The 24,250-nt window shown below is 42.7% G+C and overlaps 1 protein-coding gene across 1 annotated transcript in view; it reads right to left on the reverse strand.

Moving 5' to 3' along the window:
• The window catches only part of LOC137524712 (actin-related protein 2/3 complex subunit 1B-B), a 144,727-nt gene that overhangs the window by 13,382 nt on the left and 107,095 nt on the right, over positions 1-24,250 (reverse strand). The window contains exon 7 of the mRNA XM_068244875.1: positions 2,011-2,086. Within this exon, the coding sequence (XP_068100976.1) occupies positions 2,011-2,086 (76 nt within the window). The remainder of the gene's footprint in view (positions 1-2,010; positions 2,087-24,250) is intronic.

A 24,250-nucleotide genomic window follows, 5' to 3' on the forward strand; every position in this document is an offset into this window, starting at 1 on the left:
CTTTTCCTTTTAACAAACGGATCATCAGGGGGCTCTGTATGGCTGATATCGTGGTGAAACCCCTCCCACAGTGTGATGTCAGGACCATGGCCTGTCTGTGAACCTCATTGCATTATGGGAAATAGCTGTTTGCGGCTGGGTCCAACTGCCAAAAAAGCAAGCAGAATCTCCTTCCATTGACATCACTTGCCAGCAGTAAAAATGTCACCATGTGGTAAATGTGAGAATGTAAATCAGGGAGAGGAAAGATTTAACAATAGGAAAATACTGACCAAATCATTTATACATAATTTTTGTAAAAATTAAGCACTTCTTTATTACATTATTTTCACTGGAGTTTCTCTTTAAATTAATGCAAAATAGAAGTTTGTCTTCTTAAAAAAGAAGGTATTTGCAATTATTCAGGTTGGAGTGAGCTCTAAGGTGTCCCACAACGCATCACTGCTGAATATGCAAATTATCGCTTTGTTGTCCCTGATAGCTACAATTAATGTACCAGAGGTTTATTCCTACCGGTATATAAAGAAGTGTCAAAGTAGATTAATGAATACTGCAAGGTCTGGATTTTTTTCAGGTTGCTTGAGAATTCTGGTTAACTGAGTTCTTGATAACAAAGATTTTACTGTACTAGTTTACAATTTTCATACACTAAATACATGCAGGAATTACAGAGTATTTTTAGACTTTTTTCGGCCTAAGGTAAGCTTTCATATGATAACACTAATAAACACATACTCCCACCAATAAGAACAACCCTCCAAACCAATGAATTCAGGAGTTCCAATCATTTTCACGGTCACAGGTGTATAGAATAAAGCACCGAGGGTAACAGACTACTTCTACAAACATTTGTGAAAGAACTGGTCGCTCTTAGGAACCCAGTTAACCAAGTATAATGCAAATGTTGGAAACACTGTTGGAAAGCACACCACCACTCGACTCCAGAGCAGTGGTGATGTGTTCTATGGAGGGAGAAATAACGCTTCTCTGACTGGCAAAGAGGTGGATGAGTCTGGGTTTTGCGGATGCCATTCATACTTGCAAAAAAACAAACAAAACAGAGATAAGTAGATTGCAGAACGAAGAAAACTCACAGCCAAACTATTTAAAAAAAAATTAAATATGTCTTGGACCTTCAAGTAGCAATGGAAAGATTCAGCAAACCACATTGAGCATACGGCTGCATCCCTTGCAGCCTTAGGATGCGTACACACACTATTGTTGTCAACTGCATGGTTCAGGATTGTTCCATAGCAATGTGTCTATATGGAACTTGTCCTCAAACTATCCCATAAGGCAAGGGTGAGCAAACTTCAGCCCACTGTCCAAATCCGGCCTGCTTGGACATTTCATCCGGCCTGCTGATACAGGATTGGATTGTGTGCACCCCTAACCCCCCCCTCCTCCCCCGTAGGTGAACTGGCTTGCGGCGTCCAATGGACTACGTTACACTGTTGCATTATAGTTAGCTCCACCTACATTCTTACTTAGGCACACCCATTTTCACACCGCACTCACTCCTTTTCTGGTTTGGCCCATTCCTGCCTTAAGGGATCGACTCTCTATCCCTGCAGATGGCAATAATGGCGTATGTCTCCGTTATTACATTGCTTATTAAGTTATCGTATATACTCGCATATAGTAGAGCCCCAGCCAAGGGCTTAACTTAAAATCACCGGGCCCCCAGCAAAACTTTGATGGGGCCCCCATAGTTCACACCCTTTCCCTTGCCTACCCCTGGTGACCCTCACAGCCTGGGGCCCATCTTGCAGGGTCATAAAACAAGTTTGGACATAATAATCATTACACCCATAACAACTATAGCCACATACACAACCTATCTGAAGGATAGACTCCTTTATCAGAGGGAGAAAAGTAGTAGTTGGGGCCCCTTACAGCTCTGGGGCCCCCCTGCAGTCACAGGGGCTGCTCCCCTGTAGTTATGCCCCTGGCCCCAACCCATCAGTCATCATCATATTTTTTAGATCTTTTCTATAAACATTTACTTACAGCAGCAACCAAACTGTTTTCAGTGATGAAGGTCAAGCACAGGAGAGGCAAATTAAGTGTAGTTAAAGTCGTCACCCTGCAAGAAATATTATTATTATTATCATCATCATAATTAAGCACCAGCAATGTACATAGCATGGTATGGGCAAGAGTTGGTAAAAAAATACATAATTCATAGACAGTACAAATAAAATACACATGAAATGAAACAACTATTTCCTTATTTGAATATTGCAACAATAATTTACCTGCCTGAGAGTGTTTATGAGAGGAAAATATATACAACTTAAAGAGACACTGAAGCGAACAAAAAATTATGATATAATGATTTGTATGTGTAGTGCAGCTGAGAAAAAAACCATTAGCAGCAGAGACACAAGTCTAATATTGTTTCCAGTAAAGGAAGAACTAAGAAACTCCAGTTGTTATCTATGCAAATTAGCCATTAAGCTTCACAACTTTCAAAGTCGCAGAGAACTCTGCCAGACACTTGAGATGAAACGCTATAAAAGACAATGGGCCATATGCAATTCACTTTTCCACCAGACTTTTCTCCTAGGAGATAATTTTTCATCTTTGATTTAAAATAACTTTTCATCACTTTTCAACTACCAAAAGTACCAAAAAGTAGGTGAAAAGATACTATCAAAGTTATTTTGAGTATTTTCTTGCTTTCTGGTGGCTTAAAATGCATTTTATTGACAAGTTTAAAAATATCACCTAGGAGAAAACTTAGGTGAAAAAGTGAATTGCATATGGCCCAATGTATCTTTTTTTCCCTCTGCAGGGAAGATTTTACAGAGCAGGCTAGTGAACTTTTGAACCCATTTAAAATGCTGAGTAGTGTCTAAACTGCAAATATTAGAGAATGATGCAATGTTATAAAAAAAACACTATATAACTGAAAATAAAAATATAAGAATATTTTCTTTGCTACTAAAATACTAGTAATTAACCATATTACACAACAAATTCATTATATCATAACTTTTTTTCGCTTCAGTGTCTCTTTAATGGGGCACTATGGTGAAAAGCTGTAAATTTAAAATTTATATTTACACCTCCACATGAGATGTACATTCGTCCCAGAGTAAATGCAATATTAATGTTTTACCTCCTATGTAGCGTACCTATTGTAAGTGATGGCACAGTATGGTAAATTACAGTGCATTTACTCTAGGAAAAGTGTATGTATGTGCACATATAGTTTTCAAATGTAAAATGTTTCAGCGTAGTGCCCCTTTAACCTTTATTTTAAAATAAAGGAATACACATATTCATGCAAATTTGCTACACATAGATCAGAGGTCACTTAATAATGGCTGGGATCCAGGGGCGTAACTATAGGGGAGCAGCCCAGGCTACTACCACCCCCCTTCCTCTGATACAGGGGGCTATACTCCAGATCAGTTGTTTTTGTGGCTAGACTTGTTATGCGTGTGACGATAGTAATGGCCACACTTGTTTTATGACCCTTGTAAGAGGGGCTTCTGGGCCATGAATGTCACCAAGGGGAAGGGGGCCAAGGGATGGTTGATGGTTGTGAACATTGGGGGTTCATATCAAAGTTTGGCTGGGGAGCCTTATGAATTGTAGTTACGTCACTGCTGGGATCCTACTGTGGGATTCCCAGTTAGGTCCCTCTCTCCTAGAGTAGCAGCCTGCAAATGGTAATCATTCTGGACACTAGGACCTGGGGGAATCCAGCATATGGTAATCACTCCACACCCATCCATATCCAGTCCTTTCCTGTGATATAGCGGTATTGACAGATATATACGTCTATATAAAACATGCTGTGAACAGTATAAAAGTGCATACACATTGATACTCTCCTGCACTGTATACTAGACCCTTGCTTGACACATTTTGGCAAGTTACAGGGGAAAAAAAAGTTATAAAAATAATTTTTATCTCTTTTTGCTCCGAAATCCTGGGAAAATTGAACGCTAGGGAGGTTTAAAGGAAAAGCAGTGAACCAGTCTGGTCAGAACCTGCTGGCCGTGCTGGCTGCTAATCTGTTGCTACACTTAAGAATGTTTCAATGTATTATTTGATGTCTTTAGCCATTTATGCCGCCTGGACGTGATCCTCACGCCCAGGCGGCTGCTGCACTGATGATGCACGCTTCTGCGCGCTCCCGTGGGCGATCGCGCCACCCCCCCCCTCCCCCCCCGGTAGCCCAGCGATCAATGAATGGGAACAGGTTTCCTGTTCATCGATCCATGTCCCCGGCAGAAAAACCGACGGCCTCTTATCAGGTCTTTCTGAAAAAATAAATAAATAAATAAATACTCAATGTAAAACTACATCTACCTCTACATACATTTTTCAATACATAAAACACATTTTATTACATTTAAAATTAACTGTTTATTTCCCACACCAAATATTACTCCCAAAAAATGTTTAATGGAAAAAAAATTACAATTGTAAAAAACCAAAAAAAACAAAAAAAAAAACATAAATAACTTTTTAAATATGCATGTGAAGAAGGTATATTACGAACATTTTTTAAATTATAACCTTGTAAATAGTGATGGATGCAAAACTGAAAAAATGCACCTTTATTTCCAAATAAAATATTGGCGCCATACATTGTGATAGGGACAGCATTTAAATGGTGTAATAACTGAGACAAATGGTCAAATAAAATACATGGGTTTTAATTATGGTAGCATGTATTATTTTACAGCTGTAATGGCCAAAAACTGAGAAATAATGAATTTTTTAAATTTTTTTCTTAATATTCCTGTGAAAATGCATTTAGAAAAAAATAATTCTTAGTAAAATGTACCACCCAAAGAAAGCCTATTTAGTGGCAGAAAAAACAAGATATAGATCAATTAATTGTGATAATAATTAGTGATAAATTTATTAGCGAATGAATGGGAGGTGAAAAGTGCTCTGTTGCATAAGGTGAAAAATCCCTGCGGGCTGAAATGGTTAATGCACTAGCACTAATGGCCCATACTCACGGGCTACAATTGTCGCCACAACACACGGCGCGCGCATGTTGCGGCGACAGGTCGCCCGTGAGTATGAGGCGTTGCACGGGCGTGCACCCCGAACCGTCGCTCGTCGCTGCTGCTGGCGATTGGCGCGGTCAATTGCCCGGCGACTGTTGCCGCCGCAACTGTCGCTAGTCCGCGTGAGTATGCGGACTAGCGACAGCAACCAGCAGGGAATACCCTGAGCTTCCGGCGGGGGGAGGAACTTCAGCGACAGCTTCCTGCGCGTCAGTTGCCAGGTCCCTCCGCCGTGTGTATGCGGAGGGACCTGGCGACGAGCTGTCTCCGGCCTGTCGCGCACACGCTCCCGTGTGCTAGCGACAGGCCAGAATGTTGCCCGTGAGTATGGGGCATAAAGGACTAACTTTACTGTCCTCTGAACAGCACCCCTGACAAAGCCTTCCTGGAGTTGAAACATGTTGGGCTTTTAGAGTGTTGATTAGAAAAATGTTTTTGTGAATAATAAATAATTTAGTAGTTGAGAAACAGGGACAAGACTGAGAACAACACTGTCCTTTATATAATCCTATGGCTTTATTCTCTCTATAGTTATCACCTAATAGGTAGTCATGTTCACAGCGCTACCAGAGCTTTTATACATTCTATGCCCCTATTATAATCCTTCTTTATGATTTATAATATTGTGTCCTTTTCTCCTCGTACCATAATTAATCAATAACCACAGGGCTTTTACCCATCTATAATTTTTATTATTATCATGTTTTGCACCATACTATATTTTAATGTCCATAGCACTTAATGCATTAACATACTGATGCGCAATATATAGCATACCCTATATGATTGCCCTTATCTTTTAGGTTCAGAGAGTTATGAATTTAAGCTTACACAGCACATTTTTAATCAGGAAATTGTCTCTGTAGATATAACTAATAGTGTGCTGGGATATTATGATTGACTGTAGAATTGATCTGTCATCTATTATTTAATGTGTCTCTGACTGCAAGACACTCAGAGACTATGATATAAGTATCCTACGATTATTTATTTGATTTATTTATTTGATTGATTTTTGATCAAGTACTACTTTTTAAGAATATATTGTGCTTGTGATTGTATTTTATATTTTGTGTTGTACTTTTGGACTTTGGATTTTATATGTCAACTTTATCTATATATGAAGCACTGAGCGCCTCTCTTTGCTATTTGTAGGCACTGTATTTGGCCTGAGGAAGTGGGCGTTGACCCACTAAACGCGTTGCCTGTGCTAAACATTCTATTACATTTCCTTACCTAAAGTATTTTTGTCGTCTATAAGGTAAGCCACCTAGAGTCTTTTTATTTTATTGATTTTAAAGTGTTTTTTATATATATTGGGCGCCTCTACATCTCAACTGTACCTCACTCCCCCCGTCCTCCTTGGGGAGGGGGCTTTGCGCACCTGCTCAAGGAGCGCAAGTTTTTTTTCGAAGAGAGCAAATGAATCCAGGGTCCTGGGTAACCTGAGTGGAGTCAGGTTTGACATACTCCATGTGCTTGAAGTGGTCGGTTGCCCTCCTTGCAACCCACCTTTGTGAGTACTTTTCTATAGAAACTATTTCATATAACCCAAAATTCGTGACATACTGCACCATTTGGGCTCCCTTTTTGTCTTTGTTTTTTCTTTCTAGTAATTAACACAGTACGATCTTGGCCATTACTACAGTGACCTCTGATCTCTGCCCTAACTAAAGTTTGTAGCAAATTTGTGTCAGTATGTGCATTCCTTCAGTTTTATGAGTAAATAATAAAATTTAAGTTTTATATATTTTTTTCTCATAAACTCTCCCAGACTGGGGAATTCTTGTTGCAAAATACGTATGAACAGGGTTTGACTGGGCCACCGTAGTACAGTTTTTTCCCTCGGTGGGCCCCGCCTCCAGGTCTCTGTGGGCCCCCCCTCCTTGTCTGAGAGAGCTTCAATTGCTGCCTGCAGCACAAAAATTCTCTTCTCAGTGCTGTAATCACTCATGCTGAGAGCAGTGGCGTAGCTAAGGAGCAGTTAGCCTCAATGCAAATTTTACAATGAGGCCCCCAAGCACTCTATACATAACAATTGGTACAACGCACCAAAACCTCCCAATGGCAACTACAGTGTCAGAGGTGCAAGAAGGGGATGGGAAATAGCTTGTTAATGATTACCACTGTTCAAAGTATTTACAGAAGTGATTATTATGAGCACAGGACCAATAGAAAGGTAATAGTATAGTTGATGGAGGGCCCTTTGGGGCCCCTTTGGCCCAAGGGCCCCGATGCGGTCGCAACCTCTGCGGTCGCAACCTCTGCAAAGTAGGACATTACTTTATAATAAAGGAGGGGACTCTATGAAGTTTTACTGGGCAGCGTCTCTGAATTACAATGCTGCTAAGATCATGTACATTTGGCCCTGTCCATAATACATCATGACCACGCCCACCTTCCGATGCATGTTCATGCCCTTTTTTTCACTGCAATCATGGGATGTGTGGGCCCCAGGTTGAAATTTCTTTGGTGGGCCCCCAGTGTCCCAGTCAGACCCTGCGTATGAATCCTGTCATTTGAAGTTTACAGTCTAAAGCTGCATACGCATTTTAGAATTTCCCCATCTGAACCAATTTGTCTCACAGTCTTGGTTGAATGTTAAGTGTATACAGTTGTCCCCTGATATTGCTGAAGGAGTCATTGGTAATTTATCATGCCAACTTACTAACAGCTAATCTCAGTTCTTGCAGGAACCTACTACTACTGCTGCTGCTGCTGCTGCTGCTGCTGCTGCTGCTGCTGCTGCTGCTGCTGCTGCTGCTGCTGCTGCTGCTGCTGCTGCTGCTGCTGCTGCTGCTGCTGCTGCTGCTACTACTACTACTACTGTGATTCCTGCAGTGCAGCACCTTGTGCTCACCCTTACCCTTTTTCTTTCCATAGAAAAAAACTAGAGCTGAAAAGTGGGACTCTACAGGAATTGTTCAAAACTGTAACCTGAAATGGTCAGCAGCTGTTTCAGGTGGCAGGAATTTCAAGTGTGTACATAGTTAAATTGGAGCAAGTATTTAAGCATTTTATTTTTAATTGTATCATTATATCACTCACTATATGCCATGGTGATATTAAAGGGAACCTAAAGTCAGAGTAATATAAAGGCTGCCATATTTATTTTCTTTCAAACAATGCATATTACCTGTCGATCCTCTGCCTTTAATATTTTTAGCCATAGACCATGAACAAGCAGGCAGATCAGGTGCTCTGACTGAAGTCTGGCTGGATTAGCTGCATGCTTGTTTCAGGTGTGTGGTTCAGACACTATTGCAGCCAAAGAGATCAGCAGGACTGCCAGGCATTAACTGGTATTGCGTAAAAGGAAATAAGTATGGAAGCCTTGCTTTAGGTTTCCTTTAATAGGGTTGCAGCGCATCCTCCCACCCCATCTCTCCCAATTGGCTTTCCTCCAGGCTCCAGGAAGTACTCACTGATGTATGTAGAGAGTTGTGTTATCTCTGAGGTGGGCAATCAGAAATGTGCTTAAAGTATACCTGAACTAAAGGCCCATACACACGTCCGTTTTTTGCGAACGACGGGTCGTTTGAACGACCCGTCGTTCAGTCGTTCGCCCGCTAAATCAGGCGTGTGTACAGACTGTCGTTCGCGTGATAAGAGTGAGTTTGAGCGATCCTCTTATCACGCGAACGACAGTCTGTACACACGCCCGATTTAGCGGCCGAACGACTGAACGACGGGTCGTTCGAACGAATCGTCGTTTGCAAAAAACGGACGTGTGTATGGGCCTTAAGGCAAAGATCCTAAATTAACCTTTTTGTCTCTTTTGCTATTTGTATTGAAAAACCCTAGGTACAAACAGTGGTATAGCTAGGGTATTTGACACCTGGTGCAGATTATTTACCGACACCCTCCCCACCCCCCCACCCCCCCAAAAAAGATGAAAGGCATAAGTGAGTGTGATGAAAAATGGGTGCGGCTGTGACGAATAAACATTTATTCGTATAAATAAAGTAGTTAGAGCCTTATAAAAATTTTCCATGTAACCACTATTAAAAAGAAGTAACAGCAGATAGGAAAAAGGCTTAATTTAAGAAAGAGCAGGGCAGCCAGGGGTTAACACAGTTCCCCTCTCCCTTGTCAAATGCTAGCAAATGTTTCCTTACTTGTAGCTTTCAAACTACATCAAAGAGGCCAGAAGCAGCTAATTCAGCCCTGGTCCCTTATCAGGTTCTGAGGAAACATAGTCCCCCTGCTGTGTGAAGATGCCATCAATCTAGTTTCTGCTTGACAGAAATTGTAAAACCCAAGCTTCTGGGAGAATGGTATCTGTATTTTTGACACCTTCATCCACAGCAGCCAAAAAGCACTACCTTAGAGTACATGAAAAGAGCCAACCACCAGGGGGTCCTGCTAGCATCCCACAGAAGAAAAAAAGCTGGCCTTTTTACTGACCTAGGAAACCTTCTTGTGAACTCACAAATCTGAAATCAATCTTTTGTCATACATATGACTTTCCAAACGGGCGTCGGCCGTTAGAACCCGCTTATTATGAAATTCGGAACAAACCACATGATTGGATGTTTCCGAATTCACGGTAAGCCCTGCCAAAGCAGAGATATGCATTTTGGGGTCACAGTTCGCTCCAGACCCCTCAAGTTTGAGATCATTGTTTGTGAAAAATTCTGAACAACCTGAAAATTTTATTAGATTTAACATAACCTGTACGGTTTTGGAGATAGACTACCTATCATGATTTAAATATATTCCTGTCTCCATGAGAAGGGGCTGGCTCTTCTCAGGTTCCAAAGAGGTGTATGATCCCCGCCCTCGCTCCTCCTTGCTAGAGTGAAGGGCAGGGGTCTAGTCCTAGGAAAAGAAGTGAGTGGACTTTAAAAAAATGGGCGTGGTCAAGCATAACGTGGGCGTGGTAATGGGTGGGGCCAAATATACATGACCTTAGCAGTGATGTAAAAGGTCTGGCGGGGAAGTTTGAGCTCTGCCGTAGTGTATACCCCAAAAATAGATGTAATCTGACAGCATTTCACCAAAAAGACACGTAATCTGGTAGAAGTTCCTTCCAAAATACAGATAATATGGCAGTGGTTCCCCCAAAATAGACAATGTGGCAGTACACATAATCTGGAAGCAGTTCCCCAACATACGCGAAACCTGACAGCGGATCACCCAAAATACACGTAACACCCAAAATACATGTAATCTGGCAGCAGTGGTCCCCCAAACATACATAATCTGGCAGCAGTTCCCCAAAGTACGCGAAATCTATCAGCAGCCGTTCCCCTAACATACACATAATCTGGCACCGGTTCCCCAAAATACACGAAACCTGACAGCAGATCACCCAAAATACACGTAACACCCAAAATACATGTGCTTCCAGCCGCAACTCGCAGGGGACGCTCTGCTCTGTGCTCCGCCCACTTTAGTCGCCGAACTTTAAAAATACCGGAGGGGAGAGCCAGGAAGGAGAGTCCCTAGGTGAGGGAAGGGGGGGGGGGGGAGAGACGTCCGCCCTTCCCCACTGTCCCCATAGCTCTCCTTCTCTCTGCTGCTCGCCTACACACAAGTCAGGTTGGACGGCATCCACGCTGAGGAAAAAGTAAGTGGACGCCGTCCACCCGCGTTCACACAGGACTCGACCCCTGGTGAAAGGCTATAGCTTAACTGGGCCCAGGTTGTCCAAGGTCCAGAGTCCTTCATCTGAAATCTTTCGAATAACATCGGACAGCCAGCTGGTCACTGGCAAAATCCCTTGGATTATTTCTCACAAAGGCATGGCAATCGCCATCTTGGACTTTCTGCCAAAGACTTGCGATTGCTGCATGGACTACCAATAACGGTATTTGAACTGTACATTTATGGCCCTTACTCACGGGCTACAAAAGTGGCCTTTCGCCAGCACACGTGAGCATGTGCGCGACAGGCCAGCGACAGCTCGTCGCCAGGTCCCTCCACGTACACACGCGGAAGAGGGACCAGCGGTGCGACGGAAGCTGTCGCTGACGTTCCTCCTCCCCCGCCGGAAGCTCAATGTTCTTTATTGAGGTTGCTGTTGCTAGTCCGCATACGCACGTGGACTAGCGACAGTTGCGGCGGAGTTACGGCGGCAACTGTCGCCAGGCGATTGACTGCGCCAATCGCCTGGCGACAGCAGCGACGAGCGACGGTTCGGGGTGTGCGCCCATGCAACGCCTCATACTCACGGGCGATCTGTGGCCGCAACACGGCCACAGCAACAATTGTAGCCCGTGAGTCTGGGCCATAAGACATTCTGTTTCTTTTCATCTCTACTCTCTTACTATCAAACCAATCTGTTCTGCCGGACAGGTATATTTATCTGTGGGCTAAAGTATGCTGTGTGTATGTAGTTTTAGAATAAAACTAACGATTTTATCGTTCAGTCTTGTGCCTGTTCTGGTCATCTGATTGCTGCTACAACGAACATGCCCTCTGAAGAGTCAGTAATACTACCGCATTGTTTTATTATTTTGTCATAAATTGTTGATTTGCTTGCTAGGTTGTAAATAACCGTTTCTTCCTTCTAGGATTAGCGAGTATCCGATTTCCTGTGCAAAATCGATAACTTTAGTTTATCGGTTGGACATACAATCAAGATTGCATCATATATGGACCCAGTAACCTTTCTTTAAACGTCAAATTGCTCACAGTTTTTAATCCTTCGGAAGTGACTATTCCCCGAACGGCGACTGGAGCACGTTGAACGTGATTGGGCTGGCTGCCATAGTATGATAGCGGGAGTCTCTTAACTCCCTGAACACGAGAGAGTGGTGGCAGTGAAATTACCGGATTTCCAGAGTGAAATCGATATTTTAGTTCATCGATTGTACATACAATCGGGATTGTACATGTGTGGGCACCTCCAACCAATCTTAACCGTTTACTACGCACATAGTGAATCTCAGAGGCGGCCTTACAGTACGCGGGGCCTGGGGCGAGTGTCATATGCGGGGCCTAGAGACACATATTCTGTGGATAGATACATGCTGTATATGCGCATGTGCGCACACACAAATATGCTGTGGAAACGAACACACTATGGAAAAATACACACTCTGTATAGGTTTGATAGGTAGGTGCCCCATTGTGGGTGTGGTCACACATTTTACATTTTTTAGGCTACATTAGTGGATGCAACAGGTTATTTCAGATCCCTTTATTAGCAGAAACCCCAATCGATGAATGCAGCCACTGTGTGCCCCCAATAGACAAAGGCCTCCACCGTGTGACCTCAATAGACAAAGGCCACCACCATGTCCCCTCCATTAGACAAATGCCACCATCGTCTGACCACAATAGACAAATGCCACCACCATGTCCCCTCCATTAGACAAATGCCACCACCATGTCCCCTCCATTAGACAAATGCCACCACCGTGAGACCACAATAGACAAATGCCACCACCATGTCCCCTCTAATAGACTAATGCAGTCACCATGTGCACCCAATAGATAAATGTAGCCACCATATGCTTTTAATAAAGAAATGCAGCAACCACATGCCCCAAATTGACAAATGCAAAAAGGAAACAATTTTTTTTTTAAATTGTACTCCACAAGACAGAAAAAACAAGTCACAATCCCAGCAAAACCCACACCCAGTGCTTTATATACACAAGTCAGTCATTCACTGATCCATAAGATGAATGGTATACAAACATTTTATACTTAACTGGGTCTTCCCCCAGCCCCCTGTAGGTTGTAGTATCACTTAATGTGCATCCAGTCCCATCCGTTCCTTTGCTGCCCACCCTGGTAGTTGGGGACTATTGTGCATGCACTGCCCTGGCTATACTTGTGCTTGGTCTTGTTCCAATGGCCAGGAGCATTCATCGCCTTGTAATTGTGCAGGCTCAGAGCACTTCCATCCATGGGAACTAGACAAAGCACACGCACAGCCAGGGCCACACATGCACAGTAGTCTCTGAGCATCACAGTGGGCAGCGGAGGAATGGTCAGAACTGGACGCACACTGAGGGAGCCCACAGCATACTGGGGGCTGGAGGAAGATCAGGTCAAAAGAAATATAATTACAGTATAAAAGCTTGTGTACCATTCATGTCACGCACACTTTAAAACTATACCAGCTGTACATAAAGCAAACCTCTAAACATTATACACCAGGCATTGCAAAGGGTAAGGGTATATTTCAGGGAACTTTTATGGAAATGTCTATCAAACAAATACAGGAAATAAGTCTATATAAATAAGATCTGATAGGCATCATGTAGCAGCACTGTTGTGCAGCTCACTGATTTTTAGTTTGCTGAGTGTTTCCTTATCTGGTGCACTTAATTACCTCTGGCTGCCCTTCAGAGCTGAAAGGGTTACACTAATTACACGTCTGTCGGAGATCTGACTCACAGCCTGTGCAGTACGGGGCTGGATGCAGGGAATTGTGCTGTGACCGAGCTATCACTGTTTTCCTTGTGTGCTGCTGATAGATTTGCCCCTGTCTGCCATGTGAGCTGTGGGGAGTCTGGGGACATGTTCTTCTTCTTTCCCAGAACGCGGGCTGCAGCTGCCACGAACTTGTTGTGGGGGCAGGCCGGGCACGGCTGCCTCACTCATTTCTATTGGCTGGAGGGAGGAGCAGGGATTAGTGACTGACTGGACTCTGGAGTGGAGCGAGGGAAGGGAAGGAAAAGGAGCCTAGAGATTATTATACTATGCGGCCGCTCAGGACGTAACTGCGGTGCGCGCATGAGTACATTAGAGCAGGGAATAGGTCTGCTGGGTGCGGGGCCTTCTTAAGACGCGGGGCCTGGGGCGATTGCCCCACTTGCCCCCCCCAAAGGCCGGCTCTGGTGAATCTGCCTCCAGAAGTCTCTAGTGCATGAGACCTGCATGGCAACAGTGGCCTAGTAATACGGGATTGGTGAGTGATTGTCACATTACATATTGTCGGCAGTCGTGCGACCAATCTTTATTGTCAGTCTGCTCACAGTACTTCCTGCTAATGCTAACGGGAGCAGATTAGACAGGATTGGCACGCTCTGTCACATTACTACCTTCTTCTGACGATCCAGCAACCAGTCTTTTAATGTCTTGTAGACGGGATCGCGGGGCTGGATTGTCACAGCGGCCATGACATGGGCGGAGATAACTCTAATGTAACAGTGGAACTCTAAGGCAGTGCCCTGAGTTTCCTCCCAAAACACACTTAGGCAAAATGACCCTAAGGCTTGGTTTACACAGGTGCTTGCCGGGCAGTGAGCTTCTAGTTGTCCAAGCGCTGCCCATACACATGAAGTGGCAGAACCGATACCAACTTTACTGTTGTTCGTACAAGTGCTGCATTTTTATCCTTATTTTTCCTGTCATTTCAGCCGACCCTAGTCATTTACCTCCACGTCTCTGTATCCCTCTGTGTGGGTGAAAATGCTGATCATTGCTGAAAGGAGTCGAAAGCATTTTTTTATCATCCTACAAGTTCCAAAAGCTATTCTAATGTGTTTTGGCTTACTGCAGCACGTTCTACTATCACCATCTCTTTAATAAATCAACTTATCTCTCTCTTGTCAGACTTGTCAGGCCTGAACTTGGAAGGCTGCCAAGTTCTTCAGTGTTGTGGTTCTGCTATGAACTCCCCCATCCAGGCCCCTCTCTGCACACTGCCTGTGTGATATTTAGATTAGTGCAGCTTATCTCTGTTCTAGTATCTTTTACAAGCTGGATAAATCCTCCTCTGAGCTGGCTGGGCTTTCACATACTGAGGAATTACATACAGGCACAGCTGTCTGCACTCTGCAGGAAGAAATAGCCTGACACTTCAGTGGAAGATAGCTGCAGGGGGAAAGAAACACACAAATGATCTCTTGAGATTCAAAAGGATGGCTGTATACAGCCTGCTTGTGTATGGATGTATTTTCTATGTGTGGACATACTGTACATCAACCTACTTCCTGTTTTGGTGGCCATTTTGTTTGTTTATAAACAAACTTTTTAAAACTGTTTTTAACCACTTTTAATGCGGCGATGAGCGGCGAAATTGTGACAGAGGGTAATAGGAGATGTCCCCTAACGCACTGGTATGTTTACTTTTGTACAATTTTAACAATACAGATTCTCTTTAAGGCAATTCGACAACGTTCCCCATACACATAGGAAAGCAGTGTTTTACGCATGGATGTGCAGATGATAAATCTGCAGAAACTGCATGATGCTATATCATGTCAATGCAGACCAAAATCTCTGAGGAACGCAATAAAGTGCAGTGACCGGCAGGTAGTGATTGGTAGATTGTAGTGTTCAGCAGGTAGTGGTCAGTAGATTGCAGTAGTGGCAGGTAATAATAAGAACATTGTAGTGACCAGCAGGTAGGGATAGGTAGATAGTAGTGGCCAGTAGGTAGTAATACATAGATTGTAGGGGCTGGCAGGTAGTGATAGGTAGATTATAGTGGCCAGCAGGTAGTGATAGGTATGTTGTAGTGGCCGGCAGGTAGTGTTAGGTAGATTGTAGTGGCCAGCAGGTAGTGATAGGTAGATTGTAGTGGCCGGCAGGTAGTGATAGGTAGATTGAAGTGGCTGGCAGGTAGTGATCGGTAGACTGTAGTGGTCAGCAGGTAGCGATATGTAGATTGTAGCGGCCAGCAGGTTGTGATAGGTAGATTGTGGTAGCTGGCAGGTAAGGATAGGTAGATGAAATGGCCCCAGGGTTGGATGGTCTCTCGATAGAAGTATATAGAAAAATTTTCATACATAACATAACATAATTCCCTTGCTATTACAAGTATTTGAAGCTGCTTTTGATTCTGGATCTTTCCCCGATTCCATGAAAGAGGCCTTGATTATAGTGATACCCAAACCTGGCAAGGACCCCCTGCACTGTGAATCGTATCGCCCAATTTCCCTATTAACAGCTGACATCAAAATTCTTGCCAAAATACCCGCCATTCGTCTTAATTCAGTAATCTTATCATTAGTACATCCGGATCAAACTGGATTTATGCCCGGGAAAAATACAGCAATGAATAAACGTTGTTTCATAATCTACAGGCATCCTATTTAAATAAAGGTAATAGAATAGTGGTCTCCTTCAACTTGGCAAAGGTCTTTGATACAGTGGAGTGGCCCTATCTTCAGGCGGTCCTTGCCAGGTTTGGATTTGGGGACAATTTCTTTAGGTGGGTCCAAATTTTATACAATATGCCTAGAGCTCAAGTGGGCACTAATGGGTGGATATCCAGTCCGTTTACTTTGGGTTGTGGAACTAGGCAGGGCACACCCCTTAATTCGTGGCCTCCGTACTATGCACACTGAAGAGAAAATTGGCCTCTACGCCGATGACACTGTTTTGTACCTGGAGGATCCTGATGTCTCCCTGGTGACAGCATTAAGCACGATAGAGGAGTCTGGTTATTTCTCAGATCTCAAATTGAACAAATCTAAGTCGGTTCTGTTGTATATTGATTCCCCTCCAGATGGGTCACCCCAGTCCTCAAATCTCCTGCAGGTAGTTACGTCCTTTAAGTACTTAGGAGTGTGGATACACGTGGACCCTAAAATGTACTTGCAGACAGAGGTTTTTCCCCTTCTTAATCATGTGCAATCGAAGTGCAAAGCCTGGTCCAAGCTATACTTAACAGTTGTGGGCAGAATAAATTTAGTAAAGATGATACTCCTTCCAAAAATTCTGTATGTTCTACATCAATCACCAGTGTATGTTCCTGTTGCTTTTTTTTAAAAAAAAACCTCAAAACTCACCTTTTCTCCTTTATTTGGAACTATAAAAGAGCCCGGGTTAAGTACTCCTTGTTAATTATTCAAATGGTATGGGCGGCCTTGCTTTGCCCTCTATGCAGCATTATTATTTTGCAGCTCAATTGCAACATATTGCCTCTTGGTTTTGCACTTCTAATTTGTACAATTCTGAAGCGCTAAGTTACACTGTTAACCCTTCATTAGACAATGTGGCATTGGACCTCCTTAGGGAAGTAATTTCCCTACAGGCTCAACGCAATACTATACTGACCCAAGCCATGAGAGTGTGGAAGAGAATAGGTGGCTTAAACAGTTCTACGTCCTACGATTTTCATATGGGGGATTTGGGATAATCCAAACCTTTTGGAGTTCATTTCCATTCCAGACCAGATCTTCTAGCAAAAGAATAGGGTTGTATTCCTGGGTCAAATTGTTTCAAAACAAAGCATTATCTCCTTCCCCTCACTAGTAAATAATAATCCGATCCGATAATCCGAACATTTGTATAGCGCTTTTCTCCTGTATGACTCAAAGCGCTCAAAAGCTGCAGCCACTGGGACGCGCTCAAGAGGCCACCATGCAGTGTTAGGGAGTCTTGCCTTGAACTACTTACTGAATAGGTACTTGACCTAGCCAGGATTTGAACCCTGGTCTCCCATGTCAAAGGCAGAGCCCTTAACCAGTACACTATCCAGCCAAATAAGTTTCCTGCATTTACCCCTCACCATTTTCGTTATGTACAACTTGTGCATGCATTCCGTGCCCAGTTCAAAGGCAACAAGGTTGATATTCAGCCACACCCAATCTTACAGTTAATTGACCGAGGCCCCCAAAAACATCTTATAGGGGACATTTACAAGGAGCTGGTAGAAATTAATGCACTTGACAGAACGCTTGACTCTAAGAATAGACGGGAAACTGCTGGCCTCTCTTTGAGTGAAGAGAAGTGGGATGATGCACTGGAGGCGGTTAAAAGGGTTTCTTTATGTGGTAAGCATTGTGCCACTCAACTTTACATTCTTCATCAAACTTCATCAATCCTAACGCTCAAGATGTATGCCATAAATGTGCTATATCCTCCCCCTCCTTCCTTCACCTCATTTGGAGCTGTCCACAGATTAACTCCTTTTGGAAGCAAGTCATCAGTTTCTTCCATGACAAAATGGGTTGTCCTGTAACCTTTGACCCAGTACTATGTGTACTTGGAGTAATACGAGATGAGGATTTACGAGCTGCCACCAAAACCTTTATGAGAGAGACGTTATTTGCCGTCAGGCAAGAAATCGCCCTGCACTGGCTATCGCCAAACTCACCCCAACTTGCTTGCTTGATCAAACGCCATGACAATGGTATCGCCTTTAAGAAACTTGTCTACACTCACAGGGAACAGTTACAACAAATCCATTTAGTGTGGGATAAATGGATTGATCGATAATGTGCTGGTTGCTGAGCGCACTGATCTTTGGTGCGTTCTGCACTGGTCTCTCTATACTTCTGTGCCCCCTTCTTAATATTCTTAATTGTTGAATACCAGACCACGTAATTAATAATGGAGGCACACTCTATATTTGTGTTAAATACCCCACCAATATTTACTCCTGTATGATATTATGTGAAGGATCACTGACATTAATGTTAAATGTCTCTCATATTTACTTACAAAGATGAATATGTTTACTTAGCTATTTATTGCACTGTACAGTTGTTTTGTAACCCCTGACATGTAGTCCTTTTCATGCTGTTTTGCTCAATGTAGTGCCTGAGTACACTTTTCTACTGCTTTTTAAAATAACCCGTTTTCGTTAAAAAAAAAAAAAGGATAGGTAGATTGTAGTGGCAGGCAGATAGTGTTAGGTAGATTGTAGTGGTCAGCAAGTAGTAATAGGTAGATTGTAGTGTCCTGTAGGTAGTGATAGGTAGATTGTAGTGGCTGGCAGGTAGTGTTAGGTAGATTGTAGAGTCCAACAGGTAGTGGTAGGTAGATTGTAGGGGCTGGCAGGTAGTAACAGGTAGATTTAGTAGCAGCAGGTAATGATAGGTAGATTGTAGTATCCAGCAGGTAGTGGTAGGTAGATTGTAGGGGCTGGCCGGTAGTAATGGGTAGATTGTAGTAGTGAGAGGTAGTGATAGGTAGACTGTAGTGGCTGGCAGGTATCAGTGGGCAGATTTTAGTAGCATAGAGAGCTGACGTGCAGAGATGACAGCGGAAGGGGTGATGAGCAGCGATAACAACAGGAAGGGGTAACAGCCGAAAGGAGCGACAAGCAACAATGAGCATAGGCAAACGGTGACAAGTAGTAACAACAGTGGCAAGGGGCAATACGTAGTGACAAGAGCGACAAGGGGCGAAAGGTAGAGATGACAGTGGAAAGGGGCAACAAACAGTGATATAAGCAGGAAGGTGCTACAGTGAGAAGAGAAGATTAGCAGAAATAGCAGTGAGTGAACCAGAAGGTAGCAGGGGTCACAGCAGGCAGCACTTACGTTCCCTTGTTGTCACTGGGTATTGCTGCATGGGAGACTGAGACAGGACCGCATTCCTGCACAGGGATTAGGCCACCACCCACTTATGTAAGCCACGCCACTACCAGGCACCTGTTAGGCCCCACCCCATAGAAGGGAAGAAGGAAGGCTCATGCTCAATATTGCACAGCAGACCTGCAGATCATCAGCATGGCGTTTCTGTAAGAACTTGCCTGATTCCAGCATTGGGAGTCCGATCTTCTCTGCTCTCCTGCAGAGAGAGGCTCCTGTGCTGGAATAAGGTGAGTTGTTAGAGTCATGCCACTGTGATGAACTGCCGATCTGCTTTGCGAGTGGCAGTACAGCTCCAGCGGCCGGGGGCAGCAGAAAGGGCACACGCAGTTCATGATTTAGAATCACAGCTGGGACCCATGTGGCAGAGCCACTGTTTAGGCCCCAGACTATGGGGTGTGACGTCACCCCTTCCCAGCTGACACCCCAGTGCGGGCCACACTTCCTGCAACCCCCTTATAACGCCACTGGGTACAAATACACAAAACAATCACAAATGGTTTTATCAATTGTAGGTACTTGTTCAATATACTCTGAGCTTTGTTTAAAGGGAATCTAAAGTGAAAATAAACTTATGATATAATGATTTGTATGTTTAGTACAGCTAAAAAATAGAACATTAGTAGCAAGGATATGAGTCTCATATTGTTTCCAGTACAGGGAGAGTTAAGAAACTTCACTTATCTATGCAAAAGAGCTTCTTAGAAAATACGAGACTCTTTTCTTTGCTACTAATGTTCTCTTAATTTTCTGTACTACACATATAATTCGTCATATCATACTTTTTTTTTTCCCTTCAGTGTCACTTTACAGATGCGACCTTATGTGTTTGCTATAATAAATACAGCAGTCTTCTTTGAGGTTACAATTTTCAATTTATATTCTAATAAAGGTATGAAATAAGTACATTTTGTGTTTTATTTAGGGTTTTAGCTTGGTGAAGCTTTTTGTAATAGAAATGTTTTTTTGTTCAGTGCTATCTAAGCCCAAAGCAATGAGGATAGCACAAAGAAGGAGATTCACATAAGCTTGTAGTTAGTTACATACATAGCAAATATCTCTTTTTTACATTCTGTAATTCCTTTATGATTAATACTGTAAATATACTGTATACTTCACATATCAATCAATACTGCAGTGCACAAAAAACTGTTATTGCATTCTAGGAAAATACATTAAAATCTAAAGGTTGTCTGAATCTCAAACGATTTCTACATTTTAAACGGGTTGACTTGCATGAACCAACATAAATAAGCATTTTAAACCAAATTTCAGAAACACGGGTAACAAGGTGCTTACAACAACAATTATTTTCCTAATCTTTTACTTTGTGTTCAGAAAACCTTTATCATTCTTATGCTGGATACACACGGTGCGTTCCCGCACTCGATGCGCCCGTCGATTCGCGTCGACTCAATTATTTCCGAGCATTTCTGAGTGCATTTCGATGATTGTTAGGTCGATTTACATGCAAAGTATGCCAAATCGACCTAACGATCCATCGAAACGCGAATCGGACATGTCAGAAATAATCGAGTCGACGCGAATCGACAGGCGCATCGAGTGCGGTAACGCACCGTGTGTATCCAGCATTACACCTACACTAAATGGAGGCCTTAACTTTTAATTTGGAGCGATGTGCCTCATTTTTCTGTCATCCAAGAATCAAGAGCACCTAAACTACCAATAAGCTGAATCACATCATCGGATTGCAAACAGAGGCGGAAGAGTCTCAATCTTCTAAGCTACAGAGGCGGAAGAGTCTCAATCTTCTAACTGTAATATTAAATACTTAACGCAGGAAGAAGTGAAGGCAAGACTAAATAAATTAAAAATAGACAAGGCACCTGGCCCGGATGGCATGCATCCTCGGGTCCTAAGGGAATTAAGTTCAGTTATAGATAAACCCCTTTATCTTATGTTTTGTGACTCTCTTGCAACTGGCAGAGTCCCAGTGGATTGGCGTACAGCCCACGTTTTCCCATTATTTAAGAAGGGCAAAAAATCAGATCCAGGAAATTATAGACCTGTAAGCTTAACATCAGTTGTATGCAAACTATTTGAGGGGTTACTAAGAGATACTATACATGACTTCATAGTAGAAAATAATCTTAATTTTCAGCATCAACATGGGTTTACTAAAGACAGGTCCTGTTTGACTAACATGCTCAGCTTTTATGAGGTAGTGAATGCTAATATGGATATTGGGAATGCTGTAGATGTGATATACTTGGACTTTGCAAAGGCCTTCGACACTGTTCCCCACAAAAGTCTGGTGCAAAAGTTGAGGATGCAAGGACTGGGGAAGAGTCTGTGTTCATGGATAGGGAACTGGCTAATGGACAGAAAACAAAGAGTTGTGGTCAATGGATTGTACTCAAAATGGGAGACTGTTAGCAGTGGGGTCCCACAGGGGTCTGTTCTGGGTCCAGTGCTCTTCAATTTATTTATTAATAACCTAGTAGATGCAGTAGTGAGCAATGTTGCTATTTTTGCAGATGATACAAAATTGTGCAGAATCATCAACTCTCAAGAAGATAGTGTCATATTGCAACAGGATCTGGATAGGATGGCTATATGGGCACATACATGGCAGATGAAATTCAATGTTGACAAATGTAAAGTCATGCATTTTGGACGTACTAATGGTCTAGCACCATACAAAATAAATGGGATACAGTTGGGGACATCAAACTTGGAGAAGGACTTAGGAGTACTCATTGAGAACAAGTTAAATAATCGTACTCAATGCCAAGTCGCTGCAGCTAAAGCTAACAAAATTTTGGGATGCATTAAAAGGGAAATAAAAACTCGAGATGCTAGCATAATATTGCCCCTGTTTAACTCTCTAGTAAGGCCACATCCGGAATATGGAATTCAGTTCTGGGCACCACATTACAAAAAAGATATTGCAGTTTTAGAGCAGGTGCAGAGACGAGCAACAAAATTGATACGTGGGATGGAAGGTCTCACTTATCAAGAAAGGTTAGATAAACTGGGTTTATTTAGTCTAGAGAAAAGACAACTTAGAGGGGATCTAATTAACATGTATAAATACATCAGAGGGCAATATAATAGCTTGGCGGATGAGCTTTTTGTCCCTAGGCCTTCTCTAAGGACTAGAGGACATGATCTGCGCATGGAGGAAAAACGTTTTAGCCATTTATTTAGGAAAGGGTTCTTTACAGTAAGAGTGATTAAGATGTGGAGTGCATTGCCAAAGGAAGTCGTTATGGCAAACTCTCTACCTGCATTTAAAGGGGGCTTAGATGCTTTCCTTGCGTTGAAAGACATCCATGGCTACAATTACTAGGTAATGCCTAATGATGTTGATCCAGGGATTTTATCTGATTGCCATCTGGAGTCGGGAAGGAATTTTTTTCCCGTTTGGGGCTAATTGGACCATGCCTTGTAAGGGTTTTTTCGCCTTCCTCTGGATCAACAGGGATATGTGAGGGAGCAGGCTGGTGTTGTACTTTATACTGGTTGAACTCGATGGACGTATGTATTTTTTCAACCAAAATAACTATGTAACTATGTAACTATGTAACAGCAGGAGGCACAGGAGGGAGGTCAAAATTAGATGTAAAGTTATGAGACACATTAAAGTACTCTTGGCATACAAGAGATCATTTGTAATATAACAAAAATGGCTGCAGGGATCTTGTGGTACCTGTTATTAAAGCAAACCTGAAACGAAAATTGCAAAATAACCCATACCCAGGGCCGGATTTGTACTTTTTACCGCCCAAGGCCAACTATACCATCTGTATGGTTATCTCTGTGTGCCCCAATGAGAATTCTACTTACTTTGCATCATTGGATGTCACAGACAATAACTATTTTAGTAATACGTGTATAGATTATTAGTTATGTTTTCCTTAAGAACTTTTATGTGATGTTTGCCATCTCATTAATGATGGAACCATTGTGTCACCATGAGAGTTAGGGTGATGTGTACCTGCAGGATAGAGCTTTCAGGTCTTGCAGGGATGACATAAGTACAGGACAGAGAGTTCAAAGGATAAAGCGGTCTTTGTAGATAGGGATGGCTGCATAAAACAGCTTTACTGCCCCTCACTGAGCCGCCCCTAAATTTCTGGTGCCCTAGGCCATGGCCTATGTGGCCTTGCCAGAAATCCGGCCCTGCCCAAGTACATAAGTTGATACTATCAGGTGTTGGTTGGCTCTGCCTGTCCCCCTCCCTGCAGTATTATCTCTGCACAAGGAACTTTCAGTTTCCTCCTACAAATAAAATGTAGATAGCAAAAATAGTTTTCTGCTTGATGACAGCTGGAATTTATATCAGAGCAGAACATACTGCCTTATTTATTTCACCTTATCTAATTCTCAACATTTTGCATAGCATAATTATATAGCCATACTAATCCGACATGCATGTGGGATGAGTATGGCTCTGTACAACTATCAAGCTAACATATCATCCCATTCCAGTGGCTCTGGAGGTGTGTTTCGCTTTCAGGGACAACAAAAGGATGATTTGTATATTCAGCCGTGATGCATTGTGGGATATATTTCTGTTTTTGGACAGCTTTAAACCATTTGCTTAGTGCAAACAAATTTGTATATAATAGTATTTGATAAGCCTTGCCTCTTCCTCTCCTTTGAGTGCAATGTGAGATTAATGTTTACTTTTTTTTTAAATTCTGTTCATATCCCAGTGGCTGTATACTGGTGATGCTATGTCCATCTTACTAATTCTGCTTAGCACTAGGATCTAATAATATAAGGCTTGCTAAAATAATTATAGTTGGAATAGTTACATAGTTATTTAGGTTGGAAAAAGACATCCATCCATCGAGTTCAATGAGAAAATAAAGTACACCAGTCAGGGTCGTAACTAGAAACCCCTGCGAAAATTTGGATGCCCCCCCCCCCCCCATAGGTGCCAAATAATCGTAATGGGGCAGCGTTTCACTATAAAATAATTGCAATGGGGCAGCGTTTCACCATAAAATA

Source organism: Hyperolius riggenbachi, chromosome 7 (assembly GCF_040937935.1).
Source record: "Hyperolius riggenbachi isolate aHypRig1 chromosome 7, aHypRig1.pri, whole genome shotgun sequence".
NCBI lineage: Eukaryota > Metazoa > Chordata > Amphibia > Anura > Hyperoliidae > Hyperolius > Hyperolius riggenbachi.